Source organism: Bos grunniens, chromosome 13 (assembly GCF_055505025.1).
Source record: "Bos grunniens cultivar Pamir isolate PY7600 chromosome 13, Bosgru_T2T1.0, whole genome shotgun sequence".
In the NCBI taxonomy this organism is placed as follows: domain Eukaryota; kingdom Metazoa; phylum Chordata; class Mammalia; order Artiodactyla; family Bovidae; genus Bos; species Bos grunniens.
Window position 1 is genome coordinate 28,834,341 of NC_141177.1, and position 26,749 is coordinate 28,861,089.

General features: G+C 58.8%; 1 protein-coding gene across 7 annotated transcripts; it reads left to right on the forward strand.

Moving 5' to 3' along the window:
• On the forward strand, nucleotides 1–24,052 carry SLCO4A1 (solute carrier organic anion transporter family member 4A1). Of its 7 annotated transcripts, none has more exons than XM_086332815.1 (12): nucleotides 1–143; nucleotides 11,232–12,061; nucleotides 12,997–13,087; nucleotides 13,689–13,810; nucleotides 14,194–14,305; nucleotides 17,058–17,212; nucleotides 18,548–18,743; nucleotides 19,285–19,450; nucleotides 19,553–19,725; nucleotides 19,987–20,051; nucleotides 20,668–20,816; nucleotides 22,792–24,052. In XM_086332815.1, the coding sequence occupies exons 1-12, from the start codon at nucleotides 73–75 to the stop codon at nucleotides 22,954–22,956; spliced, it is 2,295 nt and encodes a 764-aa protein (XP_086188941.1). In that variant the 5' UTR covers nucleotides 1–72; the 3' UTR covers nucleotides 22,957–24,052. The 7 variants fall into 7 exon arrangements, 4 of the variants coding, with proteins under 4 accessions (XP_086188941.1, XP_086188940.1, XP_086188943.1 ...); XM_086332816.1 differs by lacking the exon at nucleotides 1–143 and adding an exon at nucleotides 10,072–10,297; XR_015139261.1 differs by lacking the exon at nucleotides 19,553–19,725.
• Nucleotides 24,053–26,749: the final 2,697 nt, after the last annotated feature.

Consider the following 26,749-nt stretch of genomic DNA (forward strand, 5'->3'; position numbering starts at 1 on the left):
CCCAGCCTACTCGGCGCTGCCATTGGCCAGAGTAGGTGAGGCCTCCGCGGCGGGCGGGCCTGGAGAGGATGAATGAAGAGGGAGTGGGCGCCGAGCGGCCGGCAGAGCGTGGTGAGCAGCGCGGCGGCCCGGACCTCTGGACTGTAAGTGCGCTGGGCAGCGAGGGCCGCGGATGTTCAGGGCGCCTTCATGGGCGCGCCGCCTGGGTGCGCCGGGCCGCGACCTGCTGACATCAGGGGCGCGGCAGGTGCCCGCAGACACTGGGCTGGGGCTAGGGGATCGAGGTGGCGCCGGCGCTGGCGCGGCTGGAATGCCAGGCAGCGCGGGACGCTGGGCCCCGGCAGTGCGCCCCGCCGCCCGCCTGCCCCTTGGGACCGGCTGCAAAACTGACCCCCTCTCGCTGCCAGTTCCTCGGGCAGGGCGCCTCTGCGGAGGCGAGCGGAAGGGAAGGGGACAGGTGGTGGTTGGGTTTCGGGCGGGGATGGAGGGAGGGCCGGGAGTGGTGGCCGGGGCAGGTGGCCCGTGCGCACGCAGCTCAGGCCACGCGGATGGCGCCAGTATAGACGCGCCTCTCGGAGAGGCTGGGCCCCCACCTGCGGCGGATGCTGCTACTGCTGAGTCAAGGAGGAAATCGTCATGAACCGAAGTTTCTCGCGGGTGGCCTCGCTTTGTTCGCGCCACCGCGCTCCAGACACCTCGGGGAGGGGAGCGCGGGCGGAGCCGGCTCCGCGGGCTGGGCGGGGTGGGTGCGAGGGACTGGTCCCAGCCTGTGCGATGCCCGGCGCTCCGCTGTCCCCGCCCCACCACGCGAGGTCCCCTGAACCCTGCACAGAGCCGGGGCTTGGGTACAGGGGTCCGGGAGCTGAGGGAGGAGGGACGAGTGTACAGCCCATGCTCTGCGCCCAGTGGGCAGCTTGGCCAGAGGCCTGGAAACCGAGGCAGAGGCTGGGATTCCAAGCCCGAGGAGCAAGCCTGGGCATTGCCCAACCTGGTGGGAAGAACCCGGCCAGGTATTGGGGCCTGGCCTCAGGGAAAGAGGCCCGTGGGTCCCCCTCCCCTTCCCCCATGTGCCCGGCTGGGGGCCCCCTCTGCTGGGTCAGACTTGGTGTGGGGCCTGTTTCTCTCAGGACCACATGAGTTTTCCACAGTGAAGTAACCAAGTTCCTAGTGACCGCTTTTCATGGTGCTTTTGGGAACTTGAGTTTGTTCTGTCTGATCAGAAACCGGCTCCAAGGAGGAGGTGGGGTGAACCGTGATCACGGTGGTGCTGTTTGGTTTTTTTTGTGCAGCCTGGAGTGTGTGGACTTCAGGGGAGAGAAGACACTGGGTTCAGCCAGGTCGGAGGAGCTCTAATACCAGCAGCAATCTAACGACAGCAGGCTGAGCTCTTGGGTCACTGAGCACTTAGCACAGCAGGCCTTGTGCTGCAGGCTTTGAGTATCAACTCATGGAAACCTCTCTCCACTCACATGGGAGCTACTGTTGCTCCCACTTCCCAGATGAGTAAACCGAGGCACTGAGCTGCAAGATGACTTGCCCAAAGTCACAATGGAGAATGTGGTAGAGAGGTTTGAGTCCATGTTTGTGTGATTCTGGACATTCTACAGCTCTGTACCTGGGGAAGAAGGAAACCCAGGAAAGCTAGGCCTGACGCAGGGCAAGGTCCCCAAAGGTGGGCGGCACCTTAGGGGACAGGAGCATTTGGCTGGACAGCCCAGGCCCATGGGGGCAGGGAGGAGGCTTTCCCAGGTGCTGCCAGAGGGCAAGGAGGGAGAGGCATCCTGGTGGGATCCCCACCTGCACCCTGACCATCCTGCATCAGGACTCATCTCTCAGTCCTGCTGGGCGAGGTTGGCAGACACTGCCTGGAAATTTTTCACAGGGCTGCTACCTACCCAATGGCTATGACCTAACTCTGCTTCCCTGGGCGTGGCCTCTGTGGCCAGTGTCCCAGCCAAGTCCCTTCCCACTGCCATGGTGAGGCAGCTGGGAGATGGGAAGTCAGGCAGGACAACCGTGTGAGGGAGGTCTTGGGGCTGGTGTCTGGTCCTAGCCTCTGGTCTGGTTTGAGTGCCCAATTCCCAATGACTCAGCATGGAGAGCCTGACCCTTGCTGGGTCATGGATGGACCTTGGGCTGATTGTGGCTTGGGCTCTGGGTTATGTCTGGTTTCCAAACAGTTAAGGTCTCCCCTGCTCACTGTGAAGTCCAAGTTAACTCCAGGGCTCAGTGCTGTCTCCTCCATGCCCTCCATCATACTCATCTCCATGAGTGCAAATCCAGCCCAGGTCAGCACTGCTGAGCCATACAAATTCGCAGCTTCATGAACTCTTGCTCTGGAGTGAGTTTCTGCTACTTATGGTCAATTTGAGCCTCCCCACAGGCTACAGGCCGGTGCTGGCACAGACCCAGGTCCCCACCATCCTGATGGCACAGCAGGCCCAGTGGGGGTGCCCAGAGGACTCACCCTGGCCAAATTCCTGCTTTCTCCATTGCTTCCTCTGACTGGAGTGTGGACAGAGACCATGAAAATATTACCCCCTCACCCCGAGCCTTCTGCCCTCAGGTGCAGCAGAGAGCCCACTCCCTGCACCTGGAGGGGTATATACGATAGTCATCGGGACACTCAGCCACTTTTGTTCCTGGGCATTCAGCTGCTGTGTGGCCTTAGCATGGTCATGGTGAGCATGGGTGCCCACATCTGGGCAGGACCCCCGTCTTCACCATGGACAGGCCTGCTGGGACCCTGCCCCAAGACAAGGCCCGCCAGCTCGGGCCTCTGATGACCTGGGTTCACAGAGATTCGGTGGAGCCAAGTCCTGCTGTGGGGGAGGGGGGCCATCCCAGCTATGGACATGCTGGACCCAGGATGTGTCGCCCGTGGGCTGGTCATGAGGACCCTTCCTCGGCTGGCCCAGGTCAGCCCTCAGCCCGCTGATGTCCATGATGGCCACGGCACAGCCCCCTTCCCACCAGAATTAGCCTCTTGGACCACGTCTCTGGGGGTGGAGGACGCACTCACAAACCACGTGCCTCTTATAAAAACTGCTCAGTCATGTGTGGCCACTGAGGCTGCCTCAGGTCCAAGTACCAGGCTGGCCTGGATCTGTTTGTCAGTGTCCAGAGTCACAGGCTCACGGACTGTGGGCTTCCAACATGTCCTCTCCTCCCATGTGGCCGGGGGCCACGTGAACATCCTCACCACGGGGCCGCCTTTCCCCAGTGGCTTTTTTACCCAGCAAGCCTTGGGGATACCTGAGGAATCCCCCCCTCTACCCAGAAGACAGGGGTCTTGGGATTGCTGGGCTGAGGATGGTGCTCTCTTCCCACCTGGGCTTGCTCAGGCCCAACCTCTTGGCAGATGCATGGGGCTGGTACTTGGACCCGTAGGCCTAAGAGGCCACCTGGGAGTGGCAATGTCCAGCCTGTGCCAAGGCAGGCCCATCATGTGGACGGAACCTGCTCTCAGCACCCCCAGAGCCATGACAGCCTCTGCAGGTCTGTTCACCCCACCCTCCCACAGCCCGGGCTCGGGCTGTAGACTCAGGATAGGAGCAGGAATGTCCATGCTGAGACAGCAGGACACTCCCTGCTGGACAGGCCCTCCCAGGTCTCTTTCAGACAGTCCTTCATTGTCAGCTTCCATGCAAAGCAGCCGGCTCCCTGCCCACTCACCTGTGTGTGGTCACCAGGTTTGCAAATTAGGGTGTGCCGATGCTGTAGTGGCTGCCCCAGGTCCCGCCGCCCGGGAGTCTGCTCTACAAATAGCTTTGAGACATGAAAGTCCCCTCCTCTTCCCCACCCAATCAGAGGAGGAGAGAGCAGGAGGAGTTTAGGAGGCGAGGGGAAATGGCTGCCTGCAGAGCCCCCGGGGTCATGGGGAAGGGAAGGAGCAGGGTGGGGAGGCTGGGAGACCGCCAAGCGGGCCATGGTACAGGAGCTCCATGGGGCTGCTGTGTCGGTGCAGGGCAGTCACCACCGTGTGGTTGTGGCTGGTGGCCTTGGAGCAGTCAAGTCGGGATGTCTGCTGGCTGGAGCACAAGGAGGAAGGAGAAATGAAACTTGTGATTCTTCCCTGGTTGCCAAGTTCTCAGTGGCATCAGGATGGAGCCTGGAAGCACCCCACACGTGTGGATGGGCCCCACCTGCCCACCCCAGCCTCAGGTCTCCCTGGGGCATTTGTTTCAGCTGCAGCCAGTCTATCCCATGAGGAGCCAGGCTGAGGAGTCTCAGGGGCCCAGGCACCACCTGAGGCTTAACATATTACTCTGGGTAATCCTGCATCCTTCCTACCTGCTGGGCTTTGCAGACAGACTTCAACTGGGAGGAGTAAATGCCTGGGGAAGGCCTGAGGAAGAAGTGGGCAGGGCCAAGCAGGTGAATGTGAAAACCACCAAGGTCAGTCCTTTACTGACCCCAGATCTCAATTTCCATAGGCAGGGCCACAGTGAGCCACCCACATGGGGCTGCGGGCGACTGTGAAGATGCAGGAGGATGGGGGAGAAGGAGCAGGAGGGGACCCGGAGTCCTTGGCACAGGCATCTCGGGATGCAGCCGATGTCCAGGTGTTGCAAGAAACCTTATCCTGCTAAGATAGCCGTGCATGAACACATAAGTACTTGCACACGCATGCACCTGAGTGCACTCTCTCACTTCTCTCGCAGAAGCCGCAGAAGCCCCAGGTGCGGAGCTGCTGGCCGGAGGCCCCAGGGAGCATATTGTTCTCCTGCTAATCCTCTTGCCTAATCCTTAAGGCTCTGACTCCCCCCAAGGAACAGGGAGAGGCTCTGGCAAGAGGGGAGACTCCCCCTACCCCATCCCCTCCTCCTGCTTCCGACCTGCTGCCCCCTGGCCAGGAGCAGGCCTGGGTGGGACAAGGAGCAGACATGGATGGGACAAGATTCCCCTGCAAGAGCAGGCTCCCTGGGGAGAGCTGTGTGCCCCACGTGGCCAAGGAGGACAGTCGCTCTCTTCCCTGCACATGGAGGGGATTCTCTGTGCGTCTAGGGCCAGGAGGGTGGTCAAAACCTTCATCAGAGTTGTTCCCAGCCTCAGACGTCTTTCCACGAGAACCAGGGCAGTAGAGCAGCAGAGTGGGCCTGCCTGGGTGGTTAGCAGGTACCCCAGGGCCACCAGTCCCCTGCTGCCCCCCACTTTGGGGTCACGTGGCTGGAGGACTCTGGAGACTCTGTCCTGGGGCCGTGGTCCAGCACAGGGCTGAGAGGAGCCCTCCTGACTCGGGGGTGAGAGTTACATCCCTAACCTGGGGACACCCACGGTAGGGATTTCACATGTGCAGGGGATAGCTCAATGTGCCGGGCCCAGGGGACAGGCATGGATGAAGATGGTGGCAGTGTCCTGTCAGGTGCCCCTTCCCCACAGCCGGGCTCCTGGGCCTCTGTCAACTCCAAACTGTGAGTCTCTCGGCACCCTGTGCTGTTTGGATTTGCAGCTGGGACAGTTTACTACTGATTCTTAAGTGGTGGCCTGGAGTGTGGGGGACTGTGAACACTCGTGAACGGGACGGTGTCCTGGGGATCCTCACCCCCACTGCCCAGCACAGACCTTGCACAGCAGGTGTTGACTCAGAATTACCTGATGCGTGATTCAGGGTTCTCCGGAGAAGCCCAGTTGATAGGAGACAGATCGCTATAAAAAGAGACAAATTAGAAGAGCTCAGCCCATGTGATTTTGCAAGATCTGCAGTTGCAAGCCAAGATCCGGCAGAGATGAAGTCATGGTTCCGTCTGAAAGCCACAGTCTTGAGACCCAGAAAGAACGATGAAGTGAAGGCAGGAAAATGCCCACGTCCCAGTTCAAAGGCAGCCCTGCTGGGCAGAAAGGGGAAGGGTCAGCCTTTCTGTTCTGTTCAGTCCTTCAGCTGCCCGGATAAGGCCCACTGTCCTTAATCCACTGATTTAGATGCTCACTGATTACAGAAATGCCCTCACAGCCACACCTGCAATGTTTGTCCAGCGTCTGGGGGGTGAGCCCTGGGACCCACCAGACTGACAGGTAGAATCTGCCGTCACGCTGCTCTTGGCTCTGAGATCATGCACAAGGCACCAGCTTTAGCTGCAGGCTCAGCAGAAGTAGGGGGAGCACGAGATGTCTAGAGTTAGATGGCTGCAGGCTCTCAGGTGAGGGTACCTTTGCCCTGGACCTGGGGTGCTGGCCAGAGCAGGCCTGGCCCTCCTGTGGTTCAGCCTCCACCCATTGTCCCCGTCGTGTCCCTCACCTCCCATCTCCTGCTCGAGTCTTCCTTCACCGTCCAGCTGCAGTCACTCGACCCCTCAACCATCAGCCAAGCCTGAAAGTTCAGGTCTCAGAAGAGATGCCACGCCGCAGATCAGGCCTCAGCAGCAGGTGGGAAGCGGATATGCTTTTCTGTTAAAACAATCTCCAAGTAGATGGAAACCTAGGCCACAAGCACAGGGCCCAGGAGAGGAATTGGAGGCATAGCCCAACTTCCTCCCCAAGCCCTGCAGCGTTATCCAGTCCTCGAGGGACCCAGCTGGCCTCTAAGTGGTGCTGCCACTGGACTCTGCCACCGGCTCACCCTCCCGCTCGCTTTTTGGCCTGAGACAGAGAAACAAAAGACAGTGGTCTTGGGGTTTGGCCTGGCCAACCATATGGAGGACAGCTGTGAAGTCATCTTCTCCTAGCTGAGCCTCGAGGGGTCGGGGGGCAGGGGTCACCTCTGACCATTGCAGAAGTAGGTCCAGGAAGGAAATCACCCTGAGTGGCCTGGGCTGCACCCCAGGCCCTAGCAGTGTTGTCTCAGGGAGCTGATGACCAGGAGCCCGAGACAGAGCAGCTGGCCATGCCCACCGCCCCTCACTCACACCTGAGTCTACATCCTGGACTCATTGCTGTGCCTGAAACGCCCTCATGCCAGTGCTGGCAGCTCCTGCAGACCCGATTCTCAGCAGACCTGTGGGTGAGATCAAGTCCTTGAGCTGCGCACATAGCAAAGTGTCCTTTAAGCACAGGGCAGGCGTCAGCATGACGGTCTGTGTTCACTTCTGGAGCCGGCTCCTAACCCACACACACCCAGCACACGTCACCCGAGATCTTGATACAAACTCAGGAATATCCTCCTGAGGACCTGGGTACACAGGGCCCTCCTCAAGGCTGAGATCCTCATGTCACGGGATCCATGTGCCTGCCAACGGAGGGGACACCAGGCGCCACTGGCTCCACATCATGGCTATCTCTGTCTGCCCCCTCTCCACACACAGACACCCCAGTGCCTCTGTCACACCAAGGCCCACCCACCCAATTTCTGATCCAAACACCGCCGGTGAGGGTGGACGTCTCCAACTGGCTCACAACACACGGAGCAGAATCGGGCCTCAGTTACGGTTTGGTTGGATGCCGTCAGAGGCTGCCTAAATGGAGAGGGCTGGCGTCGAGGTCTGCACTCGGGCTGTTGTGTCCTGGCCATCACAGCCACTCCTGACGGACCTGGCCAGGAGGCACCAGGGCTGTGTACCGAGTGATGCTGTGGTCCCATTTGTTTCTCACGTCATACGGGTGGTGGCCCCTGCTGGTCACCTGATTATATGTCTAAAATGGGATTTTCCGTCTGCGAATTGAAGAGCAAGCGATGTGCCTGAGGATAGACTGACTTTCTGTGTTTGTGTCAGAGACCAGAGCTCATGGCTCAGATAAACTTCATGCTGACCTGAAACTGTCTGCACCACCCACACTGGCCTTCCAGTCTCGTCAAATGGGCTGTTTTCAAACAGGAAGGACTGTTTCTTAGTGACCATTGCTAGTCATGAAAGATGAGCAGCCTGGGGCCCGATCCTGTCCTGGCCCCTCCATTTCTCCTGCTAGGGGGTCAGCGGGAGAGTTAAACAAGCTGGGGGAGGGGTAAACAAGTCTGCAATTTTGCAGATCCTCCTGGGAACACCCACCCATCGATGATAACTCCTTGGCTCGGTACTGCCCTCCATCCCCATGGACCACTGGACCAGCCTCTCTGAGCAGCCAATCCCCTAGGCCTGCTTGGGGCAACTCACTCTGGGTCTATCCTAGCCCAGGTTGGGGTCCAGGGCCCTGTTGGTTATGTGTGTGCATTCACGTGTTTGAGCGTGAAAAGTGCAGACAGTGGTATGTGCTCAGGTGCACACACAGACGTGTTGGTGCATGTGTGTGCACCTGCCTGTGTACACACGTTGAGACAAAACACTGGAGGGACGAGCCCCACAGCACCAACACACGCTGGCCTCTGGGCAATGATTAGCCTGTTCTGTTTTTCTCTGAGTTTCTGTGTTGGGAGAGTGTCAGAGCCACGGGGCTGGGGGTGGGGAGGCAGAGCTGTCCTGTCCCAGGGGTCACGCTTGTCACCAGCCACACTCTTCCACAGTGGCCCGGGCTCCTGTGTGAACCGTGGGCAAAGCTGCGTCGGGAGCTGGTCTGCAGGTGCAGATATATTGATTTCTGTCCCCTAGGAGCCTTGATGATCCTTCCCCTTCTGCAGGCACCTTCCTTGTAGTTCTCATGACTGAGCCTGGCGTGCCAGGGTGCGTAGCTCTATAAACATAGCTCTGGTCGTTGTCATGGCCCCAGGGATGACTGAGGGGGAATTTTTTCTGTCCACGCTCGGCCTCGAGATCTAGATGCTGATTGCCTGGCAGTGCCAGTTTCCAAAATAAACAGTAGACTGCATGAGTCAATGACACACAGTTGGTCACGGTTCTTTGAATGAAATGTTGTCAAGGACACGGGTGACTCTCACACGTGGTCTCATCCTAACCGGCCCCGGCTGGCTGTGTGACCTCGAGGAAATTGCTGACCTCTCTGGGTCCACTTTCCTTTCCTGGAAGATGGGCCGTGGCCAGGTGTGCACCAACGACAGGGACACAGTCTGGGTGTGGAGCTCAGACACCAGAAAGTGGGATGTTGCTGTTTCGTGCCCATGGCCTGGCCCCAAGGGAGGCTGGAGAAAAGGCCAGAGTGAGGCTAAAATTAGCCAACACGAAGCCTCTGAGGAGGAAGCCGAGGTCTGTAGGAAAGACGGGGCACCCCAGCCTCAGTGCACCTGCCTCATGGGAGGCGGTGCTCCCAGTCCCCTCCCAACGCAGAACTGCCTCCGGGCCCGGGGTGTGGTCCCACCACAGCCACTTCCCTCACTGTGGGCTGCTTCCCAGTTTGCAAGATTAACACAGAATAAGCCATTCTTTTGTTTTAAAACAGTCAGTCCTGGGAATTCCCCTGTGGTCCAGTGGTTGGTGGTGGTGGTTTTGTTGTTAAGTCATGTCCGACTCCTCCAACCTCATGGACTGTAGCCTGCCAGGCTCTTCTGTCCGTGGGATTATCCAGGCAAGAATACTGCAGTATTTCCATTTCCTCTGAGATTCCACACTGCAGGGGGCCCAGGTTCAATCCCTGCTTGGGAAACTAAGATCCTGTAAGCCAGGCAGCTCTCATGGCCAAAAACCAGCCCATGGACACCCCAAAACTGCCATCCCAAGGACTGAAGGATCTGTTTGTGGTCACTGCCTGAAAAGCCCTCTTTGCTCTCAAGCAGCAGGGCCCAGGCAAGGCGCAACTGCACTGAGGCACGCCTGGTGTCCCTCCCTGACCCCATCCCTGGCCCTAGAGAGTGTTAGTGGGAACAGCCCTCTGCCCTTACCGCTGGACATACATCCTGTTCTGAGTGCCTGTGGCCTCCTGGAAGCCAGGATTCCTTGGGGGATGCGTGAGGGTCCTATAACAGAGGACCACCAACAGGAGACTTACAAGGACAGAACTTTGTTCCTCCAGGTCTGGAGGCCAGAGTCTGGGTGTGGGAAGGGTTGCCATTCGTCTGGAGACTCCGGGGTGGGGCCTTCTCGCCTCTTCAGCTCCTGGTCCCCCCACCCCCACTGGCGTCCTGGGCTTGTGGCTGCATCACTGCATCTCTGCCTCCTTGTCGATGGCTTCTCTCCTGAGGACGCAGTCACAGGATTTGGGGCCATCCCCAAGCCAGGCTGTGTGTGCGTGCCCAGTTGTGTCTGACTCTTTGTGACCTCAGGGACTGGAGCCTGCCAGGCTCCTCTGCCCATGGGATTTCCCAAGCAAGAATACTGGAGTGGGTTGCCCGTGCCCTCCTCCAGGAGATCTTCCTGACCCAGGGATCAAACCCGTGTCTCCTGAATTACAGGCGGATTTCAGGATGGCCGCATCTCAAATCAAAGATCACGTCTGCAAAGACGCTTTTTCCAGATAAGGTCACGTTCGGAGTGGCGGGGGACATTCCTTTTCTGGGGGACCACCATTCTCACTCCCAAAGCGGCTCCATCACCAGGTGCCTGAAGGGCTTGGTCCACAGATCTGATCTGAGATGAGTCTGGGGCAGCCTCAGGCCTCTGGGCAGCGGCCCCTCCCCTGGCATTTTCATGGGGGCAGGGGTGTAGGTGCAAGCGAGGTGGGAAAATCAGCTTCTTTCCTCTTAGGATGCAGGGTGCTTATTGCCGCGTGGGTTCCCAGGCAACCTTGGGGCAGACAGAGGGCCTGTTGACCTGGCCTAGGGACCGCCCTCTCTCAAAGTTTGGGGGTGTTGGGGTGACAGGAGCCCCTGGGAGCCTCAAGATGAGTGATTTCATGGCCCTGACTGAACTCCTTTTGGGCAGGGGCCAGGGGTCAGAGGGAGGCCCAGAGAGGGCAGGCTGGGAGTTTGCAGAAAGATGCAGGGTTGGCATGACCTCCCTTAACCTGCCTGTGGGGCCGCAGACCACGGTGGTTTCAGCATCTTGAGAGACTGGCCACAGGCGAGGCCCAGTGCCAGCTGACCCTCCTATCCAGTGCCACCCCAGGGGTCTGAGGCACCTGCCCTTATCCCTTCCTCACTTCCCACTCTCCACACTCTGGACTCGGATGGTTTTCCCTTTTGTGAGAGAGTGCGAAGCCAGCTGGGTGTGAGTTCAGAGTAGGGGGCAGTCAGCTGTCCCAGGCGGAACACACAGCTCAAGCTGGTGAGCCAAGGCCACGGGGAAGGTGTAGGTCGGGGAGACTCAGGTGTTCACACAATGTCCAACTCGGTCCTGCTGTATCTCGGCTCTGCTCTCTGCTCTGTGGCCTTGTTCAGGCCGGGGGTGCCCTGAGTGTGTGGGTCTGGATCCCAGGAGGGGGCTGGTCAGGGAGGCCACCCCCGCCAGGCTGGACACCAGGCAGGCAGAGTGCAAGGCCTGGGGGAGGGTTCTCCTGGAGCTGGAAACACTAACCAACAATTCTTCCCGCAGATTGATCCAGCCGCTGGAATCTCGCGTGTCCGTTCCCACTGCCGTCACTGCCACACCCTCAGCGGAGATGCCCCAGCACTCGACGGGAGACAAGCCCTTCGTCTCAAAGCCACAGCTGGTCTTCCCCGGCCCAGCCTCGGGCACCGACAGCGAGTGTGACCGCACACCCCCCAGCAGGCGGGTGTCCCTCAGTGCGCCCCTGAGCCAGCCGCTGTGCCAGCCCGAGAAGTGTGGGCCCCGGGCGGCCCAGGAGGTGTGCTACGTGGCAGCTGGACAGCCCGGGGAGGCCTGTGGCTGGCGGGCCTTCGCCCCCACGTGCCTGCAGGCCTTCAACACGCCGCAGGGCTTCCTGCTGTTCCTGTGCGTGGCCTCCTTCCTGCAGGGCATGACGGTGAACGGCTTCATTAACACCGTCATCACATCCATCGAGCGGCGCTACGACCTTCACAGCTACCAGAGCGGCCTCATTGCCAGCTCCTACGACGTGGCCGCCTGCCTCTGCCTCACCTTCGTCAGCTACTTCGGAGGCCACGGCCACAAGCCCCGCTGGTTGGGCTGGGGCGTGCTGGTCATGGGCGCCGGCTCGCTGGTCTTCGCGCTGCCGCACTTCACCGCCGGCCGCTATGAGGTGCAGATGGACGAGGTCGTGGGGACCTGCTGGGCCAACCACAGCTCAACGTGCAAGGACGGCGCCTCCGGCCTGTCCAGCTACCGGCTGGTCTTCATGCTGGGCCAATTCCTGCATGGCATGGGTGCCACACCGCTCTACACACTGGGCGTCACTTACCTGGATGAGAACGTCAAGTCCAGCTACTCACCGGTCTACATTGGTGAGTGGGCGGGCGTGCTGGCAGTGAGGCCCACTGGGCGTCTGCTCGTGGCCCAGCCCCATCCAAGCCCCTTATGTGCATTTCCTCATTGGCCACATGTGGTCACATCTGGCCTCAGGGGCTCCTAGGCGAGGTGGCAGGTGAGCACGAGACTGAATTTCACCTGATGCCTCAGGTGATGGAGGTGGTGCCGGCCAAGCTCAGCCTGACCCCCATACATCTTGAGGGTTCCAAAGCATGTGGACTCTGGTGGTCCAGTGGTTAGTACTCTGCACCTTCACTGCAGGAGGCCCAGGTTTGATCCCTGGTTGGGGAACTAAGATCCCGTGAGTTGGACTCAGCCGGTGGCCGGGTTACAGAGCTGGGCACTGCCATGCCTCCCGTGGGGGATGGCCTCGAGCCTCATGCCGCCCCCGAGACCCTCTTGTTTATTTGGGTGAGATTTCTGAGCTCTCAGCCTCATGCTGCCCACTTCTCTGAGTGCATCCTGCATGGTCTACTCTCCCAGGGCAGGGCCGGGCTCAGTGGAGAGCCCCCACCTGCGCTCCGGCCCGGCCAGGCTCGCTCGCTGTCCTGCTTCCTATTCCACCATCATGCAGCAGTTGCCATTCTGAGGTCTGAGGTGGGGGGAGCATTTGGGACCTAGGTGAGCCCACAGCCCCCCATGGGTGCCGCCCTCATCTTGCAAAATGAGGGTCTCGGGATCTTTTGAGGGAGAAATAGTCTGGGGCCATCTGCGAGGCTTTGAGAGGAATGTTTTAAAATCACCTTGAAAGGTTGTTGCCGGCCGATATCAGACACAGTGGAGACTGTACAAGGAACACCCGGGTTAAGGGGGATCCCTCCCAGGGCTGGGGTGGAGGGCAGTGATGCAGGGGGCTTCTCTCAGGTAGGCAGGTGGGGCGGGGGGTCCTGACGGCTCTGCTCCTTTCCAGCCACCTTCTACACCGCAGCCATCCTCGGCCCCGCAGCTGGCTACCTGGTGGGCGGCGCCCTGCTGAACATTTACACCGATATCAGCCAACAGTGAGTGACCTGGGCCCTACGCCTGTGGTCTAGACCACAGGGAAAGCGCCACTGTTGGTGCAGGGGGATGGTGGCCCTGGGCAGGGGTCCAGGCTGGCCCTGCTCTGATGGACCTGGGAGTCTGGGGGCCACTTGGAGAGTGTGGTCTGGGGGAGGGGACAATGTAGATGGACAGCCTCCCACAGCCAAGAGAGATCAGCTGCGACTGCTCCTGTGCTCTTTGCCGAGGCCAGGGCACCAGCCACACCCCCTCTGCACTGCTTTGGGAGGAAGGGTGTGCCTTGCCCTGCTCTTGCTGGGACAGCCTGGCCCCCGCCAGCTGCCAGCCCTCACGGCCTTGTTGGGAGGCAGCCTGACAGGCCCCAGAGGAAGGGACCTGAGGAGGCCGCACAGCATCTGCCAGTCGGTTACCACAGTGCATCCCCACCCCACATCTTTCCTAATGCCCTCGTCCACTGCTGGTCCCAGACCTGGTGTGGGGGGTCATCAGGGCAGAGCCTTTGACCTCTGCCTCTCACTGACCAGCAAGCAGAAGGGTGCCTGGTGTGTGTGCTCTGAGTGCTGTGAGCACAACACTGACCCCAAGTGTCTCTTGCCGCAGGACGCAGCTGACCACTGAGAGCCCACTGTGGGTGGGTGCCTGGTGGGTCGGCTTCCTGGGCGCTGGGGCCGCTGCCTTCCTTGTCGCGATCCCCATCCTTGGCTACCCACGGCAGCTGCCAGGTGGGTGCTTCCCGCCCCTGGTGAGTGAGGGACAGGACATCCTGTCCCCTGCTCTTCCTCCTCCCTTCATCCACTGGCTGATGCTGCCCTCCTTCAGGGCGGCCCGACCTGTGAGCTCCCTCCATGCCTGCCACCTCTACCTGCTCAGGGACCCAAGGGAGAGGCTTGTTTCAGTGGGAGAGGTGCTCTCCTTTCAGTTCCTTCCCTCTGGTTCCCTGTTGAGCCCTGCAGACTCTCTACCACCCGCCTTCCCTGCCAGTCTGTCACCACGGTGCATCTAGTGTCTGTCCAGGAGCCTTGTCTACCAGGAGCCTTGTCTCCCACACCCAGGAGAGGCATTGGGGCCTTGGGTCTCTGCCACTCACCAACACCCATCCTTTCAGGGTCCCAGCGCTATGTGGTCATGAGAGCATCTGAAACATACCAGCTGAAGGACAGTAGCCACAAGGTGACCAGCAACCCTGACTTCGGGAAAACCATCAGTGACCTGCCTCTGTAAGGACCTTGGGGGCCTCTCATCTGTGCCTGTGTGTCCTGCAGACCCTTTAGGGTCTTCCACATGCTAGGTCTTCACCCTCAGCTAGGAGAGTCCTGTGACCCCTCCAGGGCCATGTGGGAAGCCCACACCCCCTATACATCCCATGACCCAGCAACCTTCGGGTCTTGGCTCCAAAACTTAGGCATAGAGATTAAGAAGCAGCAGATAGAACCTCCTGGCATGGAGCCACTGAGGGCCAGTTCTGACACCCCACAGTGCCTGCCCCCCACTGCCCTGGCCTGTGGACCCAGGGACCCGCACACAGGAGCACGTTCATACTCCTGCATGGCAGGTTCTGGGGGCCGTGCCTGGTACCTCCTCGTGGTCACTACGTGAACCCCTGATGCTAGGGTGAGTTGCCCCGCAGACGAGTCCACAGTCCTCAGGGAAGCTACTGACCCCACCCCCAGGAGTCACCCCTCCGCCTGTCCTCTGATCGTTTCACTGGGCATCACCTGCATGTGCCCTCAGGGCTCCATGGAAGGAACCATCCAGCCTCCACCTCCTCTTGGGCAGTGATGTCCTGTTTATGCCACGTGTGCCCCGGCCTCACTTTGCCGACGTCACCGTGTCGGGACAAACAGAGCCAAGGCTGCTGGGATCTCAGAGGGACCGCGTTGGGAGGGGGCTCCTGGTGGGCCAGGACTCCTCGTCAGGGCATTCTGTGAGGGGCTCTCCCAGGCAGGGGGAGGAGGCCCTCAAATCACCTGCCTGAATTCAGCCTCACTGAGCGCCCACCTGCCCCGCAGCTTCCCGAACCCATGAGTGCCCCCTTTTGGGGGTGGGTACTGTCAGTGGTGGAAATGCGTCCCAGATGTCTGTCCTCGACACAGGGAGGGTGACATGGGGTCAGGGAAGCCCTGCGCTTCTTGCTGCCTGGTTAGACTCCCAAGAAGAGGCGCCCACTCAGGAGTTGCCCCTGAGACTGGCAGAGCCGGCCCAGGGCCACACTGGCTGGGGACACGCTCGTCCTGTCTCCTAACACCACAGTGGAGCTGGGGGAAGGGCCACCCACTCCTTCCAAGCAGCGCCAGCACCACGGGTGTTAACAGCCTGGTCCTCATAGCCCCAGGGACAAAGTGCAGAGATAAGGAGATTTCTGCTCAGCCTTGGCTCCCTGAACTGGCTGCTGCTGATAAAAGGAATCCAGGAACATGGCCCTCTGTCAAGGTCGTGACTAGTTCTCTGAGCCAAAGTTCAATACAGTAATTTCAGTTGAGGAACCTACAGACAGGGATTAAAAAATGAGGAAGTTCATGTATTTCTTGGAAGAGTCACCTGGCCTGAGCCTCGCTGAGCATCCCCACAGCCTGAGCAGGTCTGGGCAGGTCCGGGAAGGGACTGGCCACACCCAGGGCTTCCCCGTCACCACACACACAAACACAAACACACACACAGACACACACACAAACACTCACACACGCACACATAGGCACACATGCACGCACACAGGCACACTCACACACACAGTCTAGTCACAGACAGCCTCACCAAGATAGCATTTCCTCTGCATCTTATTTCCTCCATGTATGTGGGACTCGGACAGTTGACCAGAAAGAAGCCTGGTCATAAGTCCTCTAGTCTGGAAGTCAGTTCTAAAATGGAATCAGGTCCCTGTCTGCATCAGGAGGGAGACAGGCCGCTCTGAGGTTAACCTGAGCAGCTCCGGGGTGGGGTGACTTCATTAGTGTCGATCCCTTCCTCCGGGGGTTGTGACCGCACTGCGAGCTCCTACCAGGCAGGATCCAATTTATTGTTGGCCTGTGCCCTCAAAATGAAGAGCATTTCAGTGTCAGGTGTGAGCACTGCTTTGACAGGTGCGCTGACAGCTGGGTCTGGCGGGGTTTCCCTCCTAGGAGGGTCACGCTCTTGTCTGAGGGACTGGTTCTCCGGGTGGGTCTCCCTCCTAGGAGTGTGACCCAGAGTGTCTCAGGGTGTGGGACTTCCCTCCTGGGAGGCTGAGCCGCAATGTCTGAGGGGCTGGCTCTGCGGGCAGGAGGCTCATGAGGCCTCAGCTGCAGACAGAGAATATGAGCAAAGGCGGCCGTCCTCAGCCGCTGTGACAGGCTCTGTCAACACAGCCATTTGTCACCAGACTTTGCCTCCTCGTGGGCACCTGAGAAGACCCAAGGCTCCAAGAGAAACTGCCCACAGCCCACATCGCTTTCTCAAGCCCCTGGTGTCACTCCATTAGCCACTGTCCCCCAAGTGCCCACCAAGAGGAGTTGGGAACCAGTCAAGCCCACCAGGGGCTCCTTGGAGGGGTGTCTGGCTCCAAACCATGGGTCTTCCCACCACCCCTGGTGGTGCTTGAGTCAGCCCCCCGCAGGCCCCGAGCCCCTCTCCTGGCGGCCACCCAGTCCTGGATGACGAAGGCCGCCTGTCCCAGGCCTCTCTGCTGGTCCTCCCAGCTGCCCCCGGGGCTGATTCAGTAGCATTGCGATCCCTCGGAGTCTCTCTCCACACTGGAGCCAGACTCTGTGACCCCCGCCTTTCCCAGCAAGCCATGGGCTCCAGACCCCGGCACCAGCGTTCGCCTGCCCCATGCTTGGTTTCTCTGGAGTAAATGTGGGGTGTCCCTGCTCTCCTGCACCCCGCCCACGCCTCCCTCAGAACCAGAGCTCTTTGTGTCCTGGTGGAAGGGTCTCTGACTCTGGCCCACTCTGATTCTCAGTCTCTTCTCTCTGATCTCCATTCCCCTCCCCGCAGCTCCATCTGGCTCCTCCTAAAGAACCCCACGTTCATCCTGCTCTGCCTGGCCGGGGCCACCGAGGCCACGCTCATCGCCGGCATGTCCACGTTCGGGCCCAAGTTCCTCGAGTCGCAGTTCAGCCTCAGCGCCTCAGAAGCCGCCACCTTGTTTGGTGAGAACACTCCTTGAGTCTTAGGGGAACGGGTCCTCTGCTTTTTCATCAGTTTTCAGAGGGGCCTTTGATAATCTCTTCCAGAAAACCCCAGGCAGTGCCACCCACATGGGCCACACATCCTGGGTGCGTGGTCCTGCCCAGGCAGGGGCCCAGAGCAGACATCCAGGCTCCTACAAGAGAGCTCTGATCACACGAAGCCCTGCTCCCCGATGGGGAGGAAGGTCATTACTGGGGGCTGGCCGGTCTCTCCATGGGCCCCAGGGAGCCTGGGCTTTTGTGTCCCTGGTTGTGGTGGAAGGTGTTTGGGTGGCAGATCCCACTAGACTCCCTTGGGCCTGGCCGTCCCTGGGAGCCAGGTGATGAGTGTCCTGGGGGTCTCCCTCCTCCCAGCCCTGTTCATGGCATAGCCCTGTGTTTGGGGGCAACCACGGCCTCACAGAGGGCATGCTGGGCATGAGGTATGTGGGGTCCATCCTGGCCAGGCCCCACCCACAGGGCTCCCTTCCCTGCATAGGTGGATGATGTCAGATTGGGGCCCTACCTCCCCGACTAATGCCCCTAGACACCCCTCCTTGCTGGCCTCATGGCTGAGCCTGTCTGCCCACATCCCCACCCAAGCAGCTGTCTCCCCTTCCCCACAGCAGCCAACAATCCCTTCTTAGAACAGCATGTCCCTGGGGTCCCCAGAGCTGGTCTCAATCTGGGGAAAGGGGCTCACTGAGCCCAGGGGCTTTGAGGTCTCCTCCACCCCGTCCTGTCTGCACCCCATCTCTGGGTGACCTGGAAGCCACATGCCAATGAAGCCATGCACGCCATGTGCTCAGTCACCTCAGTTGTGTCCACCTCTCTGTGACCCTATGGACTGCAGCCCACCTGGCTCCCAGGGATTGAACTCAGGTCTCTCACATTGCCGGCAGATTCTTTACCATCTGAGCCACCAGGGAAGCCCTACTTCGTACCAAATGGCAGCAGCCACCAGCTTCTCCAAATACCTACTTGTGGTCAGACTCTGACTGCATGGGCCCAGTAGTGTGTTTGTCCTGGCCTCCCCAGCGGATGGGGCTGGGGGCCAGTGACCTGTCCTCTTCCCTGTCTGTTCTGCCCCTGCCTCCCTGGGCCTCTGAGTGGCTGGGCTGGCAGCCTCCCCAGGCCCCGGGGTCCCTGAGAGCACTGGTCAGAGTCCCCACATGAGGCGCAGAGCCCAGCACTGCCACGAGAATGGAGCCCCATGACTGTGCACCTCCATCTCCCCATCTGCAAAGCGGAGATGAGACCCAGCTGGCCCCACCCCCAAGGCCCCCAGGATGGCCCTGAGCCCTTTCCTCTCCTTAGGGTACCTGGTAGTGCCAGCAGGAGGTGGAGGCACATTCCTGGGTGGATTCTTTGTGAACAAGTTCAAGCTCCGAGGCTCTGGGATCATCAAGTTCTGCCTGCTGTGCACCCTGGTCAGCCTGCTGGCCTCCCTCATCTTCCTCATGCACTGCCCCGGGGTGCCCATGGCGGGTGTGACCGCTGGCTACAATGGGAGGTAAGGGCCAGGCAGCACCGGAGTGAGGGGAGACCCCTGCTTGTGCTGGGGGGACCAGGGGTCCCTGAAACGGAGGTGGGGTCTGGCACTTGGGGTGCAGTCACTGGGTGGTTATAACAGCAAGGGGACTTCCCAGGTGGCGCTAGTGGTAAAGAATCTACCTGCCAATGCAGGAGACATAAGAGACATGGTTTTGATCCCCGGGTCGTGAAGATTCCCCTGGAGAAGGGAATGGCAACCCTCTCTAGTATTCTTGCCTGGAGAATCCCACAGACAAAGGAGCCTGGTGAGCTATGGTCCATGGGGTTACAAAGAGTTGGACATGACTGAAGTGACTTAGCAAATAAGCAAGCATAACAGCAAGGTTGATGACCTCAGTGGGGTCCGGTGGCTGGTCCCTGAGCCTCTGTCTGTAAAATGGGACAGCGGCAGCCCCAGCTGTGGAGCAAACTCAGAGAGTTCAGAACCCCTCAGCTGTGGGCCGGTGAGGACCAGACCCCAGCCTGGCCTCCCCTCCACCGTCACTCTCTTCTGCCCGCAGCCTCCTGCCTGAAGGCCACGTGGAGCTGATGGCTGCCTGCAACCTCCACTGCGGCTGCCAGCCGGAGCATTACAGCCCCGTGTGCGGCTCCGATGGCCTCATGTACTACTCACCATGCTACGCGGGTTGCTTGGAGATGGCCGTGTCCAGCCCGGGCGGCCAGAAGGTAAGAGTGGCTGCTGAGCATGTGGTCGGTGCCCGGTCGTGGGGCGGGGGTTGGGGCCCCGCCGCTTCCTCCTGTAATCAGCGCTGTTGTTGCGCTCCTCAGGTGTACCGAGACTGTAGCTGTGTCCCTCAGAATTTTTCCTCTGGTTTTGGCCATGCTACCGCAGGGAAATGCACTTCAACTTGTCAGAGAAAGCCCCTCCTTCTGGTTTTCATATTCGTTGTAATTGTCTTTACCTTCCTCAGCAGCATTCCTGCACTAACAGCGACTTTACGGTAAGCCCGGGGCGGGGTTCGCTCTGGTCCAGAACCTTCCCTTTGCAGCTAAGCTGGAGCTCTGCGGATCCCTGAGGGGTGTGTGCCGGGCCCCGAAGAGCTCTGGCAGGAAAGAGCTGACTGCCTCTGGCTGTGCTTGCCACCTGGGGAGGTGGTGATGCAGCCCGGGGCTCGGCCAGGACCCAGAGCCGCCATGGGGGTGTTATGTGTCAGGCAACCAAGCTTCCCCAGGCATTGACTGGTGTTGGTTTTTCATTGCAGGTGCGTCTGTGATCAGCAGAGATCCTTTGCACTGGGAATCCAGTGGATCGTGGTTAGAACTCTAGGTACTGTGCTGTATAAGGAAGCCAAGCACAGTTGTGTGGTGTGTTCACTGCACAAGAGCAGGCGCCAGGCTCAAGAGCCTCCCAGCAGGAGGCTATGTCACCCCAGGGAAGGATGCCATTCCTTAAGAGTCCACTAGAGGGACCCCTGGCCATTTATTTGCCCTGAGGCTGCCGTTGTTCAGTCACTTAATCTTAGCAAATCTGACTCTTTGCTACCCCTTGGACTGCAGCATGCCAGGCTTCCCTGTCCTTCACTATCCCCCAGAGTTTTCCCAAACTCATGTCCACTGAGTGGATGATGCCATCCAACCATCTCTTCCTCCATTGCCCCTCAATGCCCCTCTTCCTCCTCCTGCCCTCAATCTTTCCTAGCATCAGGGTCTTTTCTAAACAGCCCAGAGTGTGCCCTTTCCTCAGTAACACAGACTTCACCAGAGTCAAAGGTCATGGGGCATCTTGGTTGCAGAGGCAAGTCCCCAGAGAAAGGAGCACTTAAGTTCCCATGCACCCCCTGAGAACACCTTCCCGAGGGCCCATGCTGTGTGGGTCACTGGCACTGCACCCCTGCCCCTGCTCCCCAGATGTGCCCAGGCACTGAGTGCACCTCTCCTCACAGGCAGCATCCCGGGGCCCATTGCCTTCGGCTGGGTGATCGACAAGGCGTGTCTGCTCTGGCAAGACCAGTGTGGCCAGCAGGGCTCCTGCTTTGTGTACCAGAATTCGGCCATGAGCTGGTACCTGCTCATCGCAGGGCTGGGGTACAAGGTGAGCAGGGCAGCGTCCCCCCAGGGGCACTGTGGGGGAGGGGTGGGAGCCCTAGAGTCCATTCCAAAGAGCCAAGAGCCTTCTCCCACTAGTCTGGGGGTCTGGGCAGCCCCTGGGTCCTTCCAACAGCTTCATCCCCCACTGGAAGGGGTGCCCTGGGTATCACCCCTGCTTCTGGTTCCCAGAAGGGGATCCTTCCCTGTTCCAAGTGGTCACTGTTGGGACGTGATGACCTGATGCCAGTGGAAGCAATGGTGGGACAGCAAGTCCAGGGCTTGTGTCCAGCCCACCCCTATCCCCCTGCCCTCTGGAGCCCTCACCATCCCCCACCCACTCACCATCACCCCCACCACCTCCGTGGCTTGCCCTGGGGCTCTAGTCAGCTGAGGCTTTGGAGAAATGAAAAAACACTCCCCTGAGCAAGAGTCAGGCAGGCCTTCCCACTCTGGGCTGGTGGGCTGGGAGGGTCCACAAGCTGAGTTTCTCCGTCTGCCTCTCTGGTGGGCCTTGAGTTACATCCCACTTCTCAGTCTGACCCTCTGCTTTCAACTCTTACAAGAACCTTTCTGCTGTATCTCTCCACACAAGCTCTGCAGGGAGAAGCTTAGTATTTTCATTTTGAATTTACCCCCATTGGAGGAAAAGGTGCAAGACTTCCCAAATAAAGCAGAATCCTAGGGCCGGTCTATAAGAATGTCTTGGTTTTCTTCTTCGGGTGGAGGGTAGACTCGGGATGTCATACTGGCAGGGCCGCCTCTTTAGGGAGAGCTGCAAAGACAGGATTCTCAGTCACCTTTGGGTTTATCTCCCTGAAGATTAGCTTAAAAATAGCCAAGTGTGAGAAGGGATTTGTGCAGCCCTGGACAAGTAGGTCAATTCAAAGAGTCGCTCCCACACAGGGAGCTGGCCCTCGCTTCCCTTTTTCCCTGTGTTGTGTGATCCCTCAGCCAGAGCAGCCAGCTGGTACCTGGACCACTGTCTGCCCAGAGAGCACCCCCACAACCTCAGCACTGGGGTGGGATCAGCTCCCAAAGTCAGTGCTAATTTTAGTGGGGGAGAGGGGAGTGGCCAGGTGCTCCTGTTGGGTCACAAGTTCACTAGAGGAAATAGCCTCTTGTCACTGCAGTTTCAGGTCCATCCACCCAGGCAGTGCCCCTGTGAAAACCCAGCTTTCACACCTTAAACACACACACATACTGAGGCCAGCCTGCCTGCCCACAATTCCATCTGCCAGATGGCCTATGACTCCAGCATCATCACGGGGTGATCTAGGCAGTGGCTGCAGTGAAGTGACCACCGATGCTGACCACCTCTTTCTTAGGTTCAGGGGCAGCTATGACAAAAGACCCCACACTGGGGCTTAGATAGAAATTAATTCTTTCTGTTCTGGAAGCCAAGTGTCCAAAATCAAGGTGTCTGTAGTATCCATTCCATCTGGGGTTTCCGAAGGGCTCTGTCGGCTGCCTCCCCCTCCTTACTTCCCCCTGCCAGTGGCTCCTCCATCCTTGGGGGCAGCAGCCCGTCTCTACCTCCATCTTGGCTGCTCCCTGAGTGTCTGTGTCAGCCCCCCTTCTCTACATGGACACCAGTCACTGGACCTCATGCAGAATGACTGCAACACCCCTAACTTAATTATGCCCACAAAAATCCTATTTTCAGATTGAGTCCTGCTCACAGGTTCTAGGAGTCAGGACATATCTTTTGGGGTACACTGTTCAGCCCACAGCAAGCACCCCCCTCTTCACCCAGTGCCCTTGTTTTCAAGTCAAATCTTATTTTTCATTCCCCAACTAAAAATATTGGTATCCAAGCTGGGTCTGGCTGTGCAGGACAGATGGATCCTCTGGCCAGAGCAGGGCCTGGCTCTCCAGGATGCTGTGAGGAACCCAGGGCCAGACCGGGGCTCAGAAGCGGGAGTACCTGGGACCTCTAGGTGGGCAGCTTGGCCAAGGTCCAGTGGCTCCTTTCTCTCCAGGTCCTGGGCTCCATCTTCTTTGCCATTGCCTGCTTTCTGTACAAGAGCCCACCGGGGTCTTCTGATGGCCTGGAGGCTTCTCTGCCCAGCCAGTCCTCAGCCTCTGACAACCCCTCAGACCTTCAGGAAGCCCCCTCAGCTCTCCAGATCCAGAGTGACATCTGACGGCCCACCTGCCCACCCAGGGCACGGACTTGCCACACAGCACTTCCTGGAAACACTGTCTCATTGCTCCCTGGAAGCGGGGACCCCTCCCCGTTTGAGGCCCAGCATTGAAGACCTGCAAAAATCTGCCGGTGGGTCCTGGGGGACTGAGCTGATGACCACGTGTCGAAGCCTCAAGGGCACCGAGGAGGAAGAATGCAAGATGCATCCAAGTGGAAGCCCCTGACCCAGCCCCCCTGGACCTTGCCAGATGGAGCAGGGTGACCGGCTCTTGGCTTGGAAGGAGCAGCTGGCTTCCCGACTGGATGAAGCACCATCTCTCTTTGGTCCCTCACTCTCCGCTCTTTCCCACGGACTTAGCCAGATGGCATCCCTGGGAGCCTCAGGGTCCCTTGGAAACATGAACAGCTGTGCTTGTAAAGCCACCCGTGCCCTCCTATGTGACTGCGTCTGTCATTGCACAGAATGCAAAACCACCTGTGTACTCCAGGGAGCTGCTTCCGTGTCCCCTCTTCTTCCAGTGGAGACGCTGAGCTCCCATCATGGTCTTAGATACCCGGGGCTCCTCACAGCGCTCACAGTGAGGCTGTGATACCCGGGGCTCCTCACAGCGCTCACAGTGGCTGTGATACCCGGGGCTCCTCACAGCGCTCACAGTGAGGCTGGCCTGGTTGAGGCCACTCGGAGGAAGGGACAGGGACCCCACACTGTGGACACGCTGGTGCTTTGGAGCTCCTGGGTGGGTCCATGGCATTTTTCAGGCAGCCTTCCTTGATGTCCCACGGTTCTCCTGATAAAGAGGAGACCCGGGGGCTGTGTCCTGGGGGAACTTCTAACTCATGTATTCTTGTAAACCTGCTGTCACCTCCTGTCCTCAGGCTCACAGCCCTACAGCGGGATGGGAGCAACGTAAGAATGTAGCTACGGACCCATATTCTGCATAAGCACTTATTTATAGAATTTGTTTTTACTTGACCATTTGCTGAGCACTTGTGAATTCTACCCAGAGGGCATTGGGACTTGTGTGGAATGTTTACTGTCTGTGTCCTCTGTTAAAACCGTATGTGTGTAAATATATTTTGATATTTAAAGCATATATTCCTGCCCAGTGTGTTTTATTACCATAAATCTGCAAAGTTCAGCAGTTTTGCAAATTGTCCAAGTGGGCTTTTGTGAGTTCATGTCCTTATGGGCTGCCCTAGGGCGAGCAGTCGCTTGATTGAGGTCCCTCCCACCCCTCAAAGTGGTGACCCCTTCCCCATGTGACCTGAGTCCCCTTCCTTCAGGGCCCAGGGCCCAAGTTGGGGGCAGGGGGCTTGGCCCTCAGCCAGGGTCCCGCTTCCCACCACTGTCATGCAGCAGTGATTCAGTCGGGGTGACTGGATACCGTGGCCGGCACTTGTGTGTGTGGACACGCGCACGCACACCTGTCAGACCCAGCCCAGGGTTACTCTTTCCCTGAATGTCCAGATGTGACAGAGCAGTGACCAGGACGGGCTGTGACCCTGTCTGCTTCATCTCCTGAAGGTGGGAGGTGGCGATCGCCATTCTCACTGGATGCTTCTTGGAAGAGGCAGAACAGGAGGCATCTGCTTCCCGGCTCTGCCCGTCCCAGCGCCTGCGGCTAGTGCTCCGGTGTCTCGTTACACAGGGCACGTCAGCCCCTCTGCCTCCTCTGGGGACCCATCAGTGTGTACGGCATCACTGGTTAAATCTGAGGGTAGTGGCGTCAGCTCTGGGCGTGAGCTATGAGCCAGCCCTCGGCCCCGTTTTTCCCGGCTGGGAGCCCAGAGGACCTGCAGTTGCAACCATGGGCCCCAGAGGGCAGCACAGATGCGTCCTGGGCCACAGGCTTCCTGGAACCCAGTCTCTCTTGGCCCCCTCGCTCTACTGAACCCCAGTCCTGTCTCCCACCAGTGGCCCTTCCCCCAAGAATTCAGGTGGAAACCAAACAGGGTCTCTCCCTTCCACTCCCCTGGGAGACGTGTCTGAGACATGAGGTGGACGCCCATCTTCTTGGAATCCTGATCCTCCGTTTGCTGAGGACTTGCAGGGCCCAGGTTTAAGCAGGAAACAAAGGCTGGTGCATTAACTGATCACCTGCCCCACACCAGGCCTGGGGCACACTCCCTTGGGCAGCGGGACCCCTGGTGCCCGGCAGAGCCAATGCTTCTAGATTGTATGCCCTCTGTCTCTGTTCCTGGAGATGGGGTGTCTTGTGTATGCATTCACTGAGCCAGTGCATGCTTATTAAAAATCACATTTCAGAAAAAGTAGCTTTAGTGAAATATAACTGACATGCATGTAATTCATCCATTTGAGGAGAACGGCTCAGGGGACAGACTGGGATGTCTTGCAGAGTACACAAAACAGTCCCTCCTGGTCCACAGTGCCCATCAGTGTTTAAGCGACACAAACAAGTGGAATTTGAGATGAAAGGCAGAAAAGCCCCTAGATTAGGAGCTGGAATAAAGCATCAGAACATCAAACACACCCAGGGAGCTCTGGGAATGCACTGGCGCCCACAGTAATTACGTATCACAAGTCGGGTCTGGCAGGCTGGGTGGCAGCAATGGACTGGGGGGAAGACGTGGCCTGGGGGACGGGTAAAGGCAGACACAGGGCCAGGCTCTGGGACCACAGCTCCTCTGGGGACGGTGATTCAGCTTGCATGGGGACCTCTCTGAAGGCGAGACCACTGTCCACGACAGAAGCCCGCCTCTTCCAGTGACCCGAGGCTGGGAGGAAGGAGTGAATACCGTAGAGGAATAGGCACCAGAACCAGGGGGCTTTTCAGGGCAGAAGGAGCAGCCACACAGACACTTGGTCATATCTAAAGTGAGTCCTGGGAAATGAGTTCCAAATCTGATCCTGTAGTTGGAGTCTGGCTCTGGCAGGGAGATCTGACCTTGGGAGACTTGTGGCAACCCCACCTCGGTGATCCCACTGTAAGTAGGGCCCATAGCGGGACCCACCTCACAGGGCGAGATGAGGATGGATCCATTCTATGCAGAGCCCCCAGGATGTCCCTGGACACAGTGGACCATCCTGGTCACTCTTGGACCCTCAGTGCCCCTTGTGATCTGAGGCTGAGGGCCGGTGGGCCCTGAAGGACTGGCCATTTGAGGGTGGAGGTGGCAAGGCTCTCCCCTGCTATGCCAGCTCCTGGGGGCACAAAGATGAGCTGAAGAGCAATTGCTCTGAATGATAATTTGCACTTAGATTTATTCTAATCAGTAGCACATTAGCCAGGCACATGTGATAACCGTCTAATGACTGTTATATGTATAATCCATTTTATTCTCAGCTGGCTCCCACGGTAATTACATTCTGCTGTGTTTAATTCATAACTTGATCATTTATTCCAAGTCAAGCTGGATTGGTCCACAGGCTCAAGGGAAGTGCCACTCGCTGAGGAGTTCAGCCTCTGCTCTGGCCATGCAGGAAGCTTGTGAAGCCACCAACATCTCCCCAGCTCTCGTGGGGCCTCTGGGCCAGCAGCTCCCACTCTGAGCCAGCCAGAGCCCGCAGTGGGTGGTGATGATGGTGATGGAATCAGCAAAGGCTGAAATAATATCAGACACTTTCTATTTAATGTAATAGCTGCGCAGGACGTGTGCACAGCTCACACCCGGCATACCCGAAAGGCAGGGGCCAACAGCTCAGTGTGAGTCTAACAGGCCTTGGAGGACCTGTGGGTTCAGTTCTGATGTCCAGAGTATTTGACTTCACCTTTCCATGTCTCAGTTTCCCCACTTTTGACACAGGGAAGAGACCACAGTACCCATTTCAC

Excerpts from the sequence above, each read along its gene's own strand:
- SLCO4A1 (XM_086332814.1), top strand. The coding sequence starts at position 73 with ATGAAGAGGGAGTGGGCGCCGAGCGGCCGGCAGAGCGTGGTGAGCAGC. Across the intron at positions 13,811-14,193 it reads CTACCCACGGCAGCTGCCAG|GGTCCCAGCGCTATGTGGTC; the intron begins GTGGGTGCTTCC and ends CCATCCTTTCAG. Across the intron at positions 14,306-17,057 it reads ACCATCAGTGACCTGCCTCT|CTCCATCTGGCTCCTCCTAA; the intron begins GTAAGGACCTTG and ends CCCTCCCCGCAG.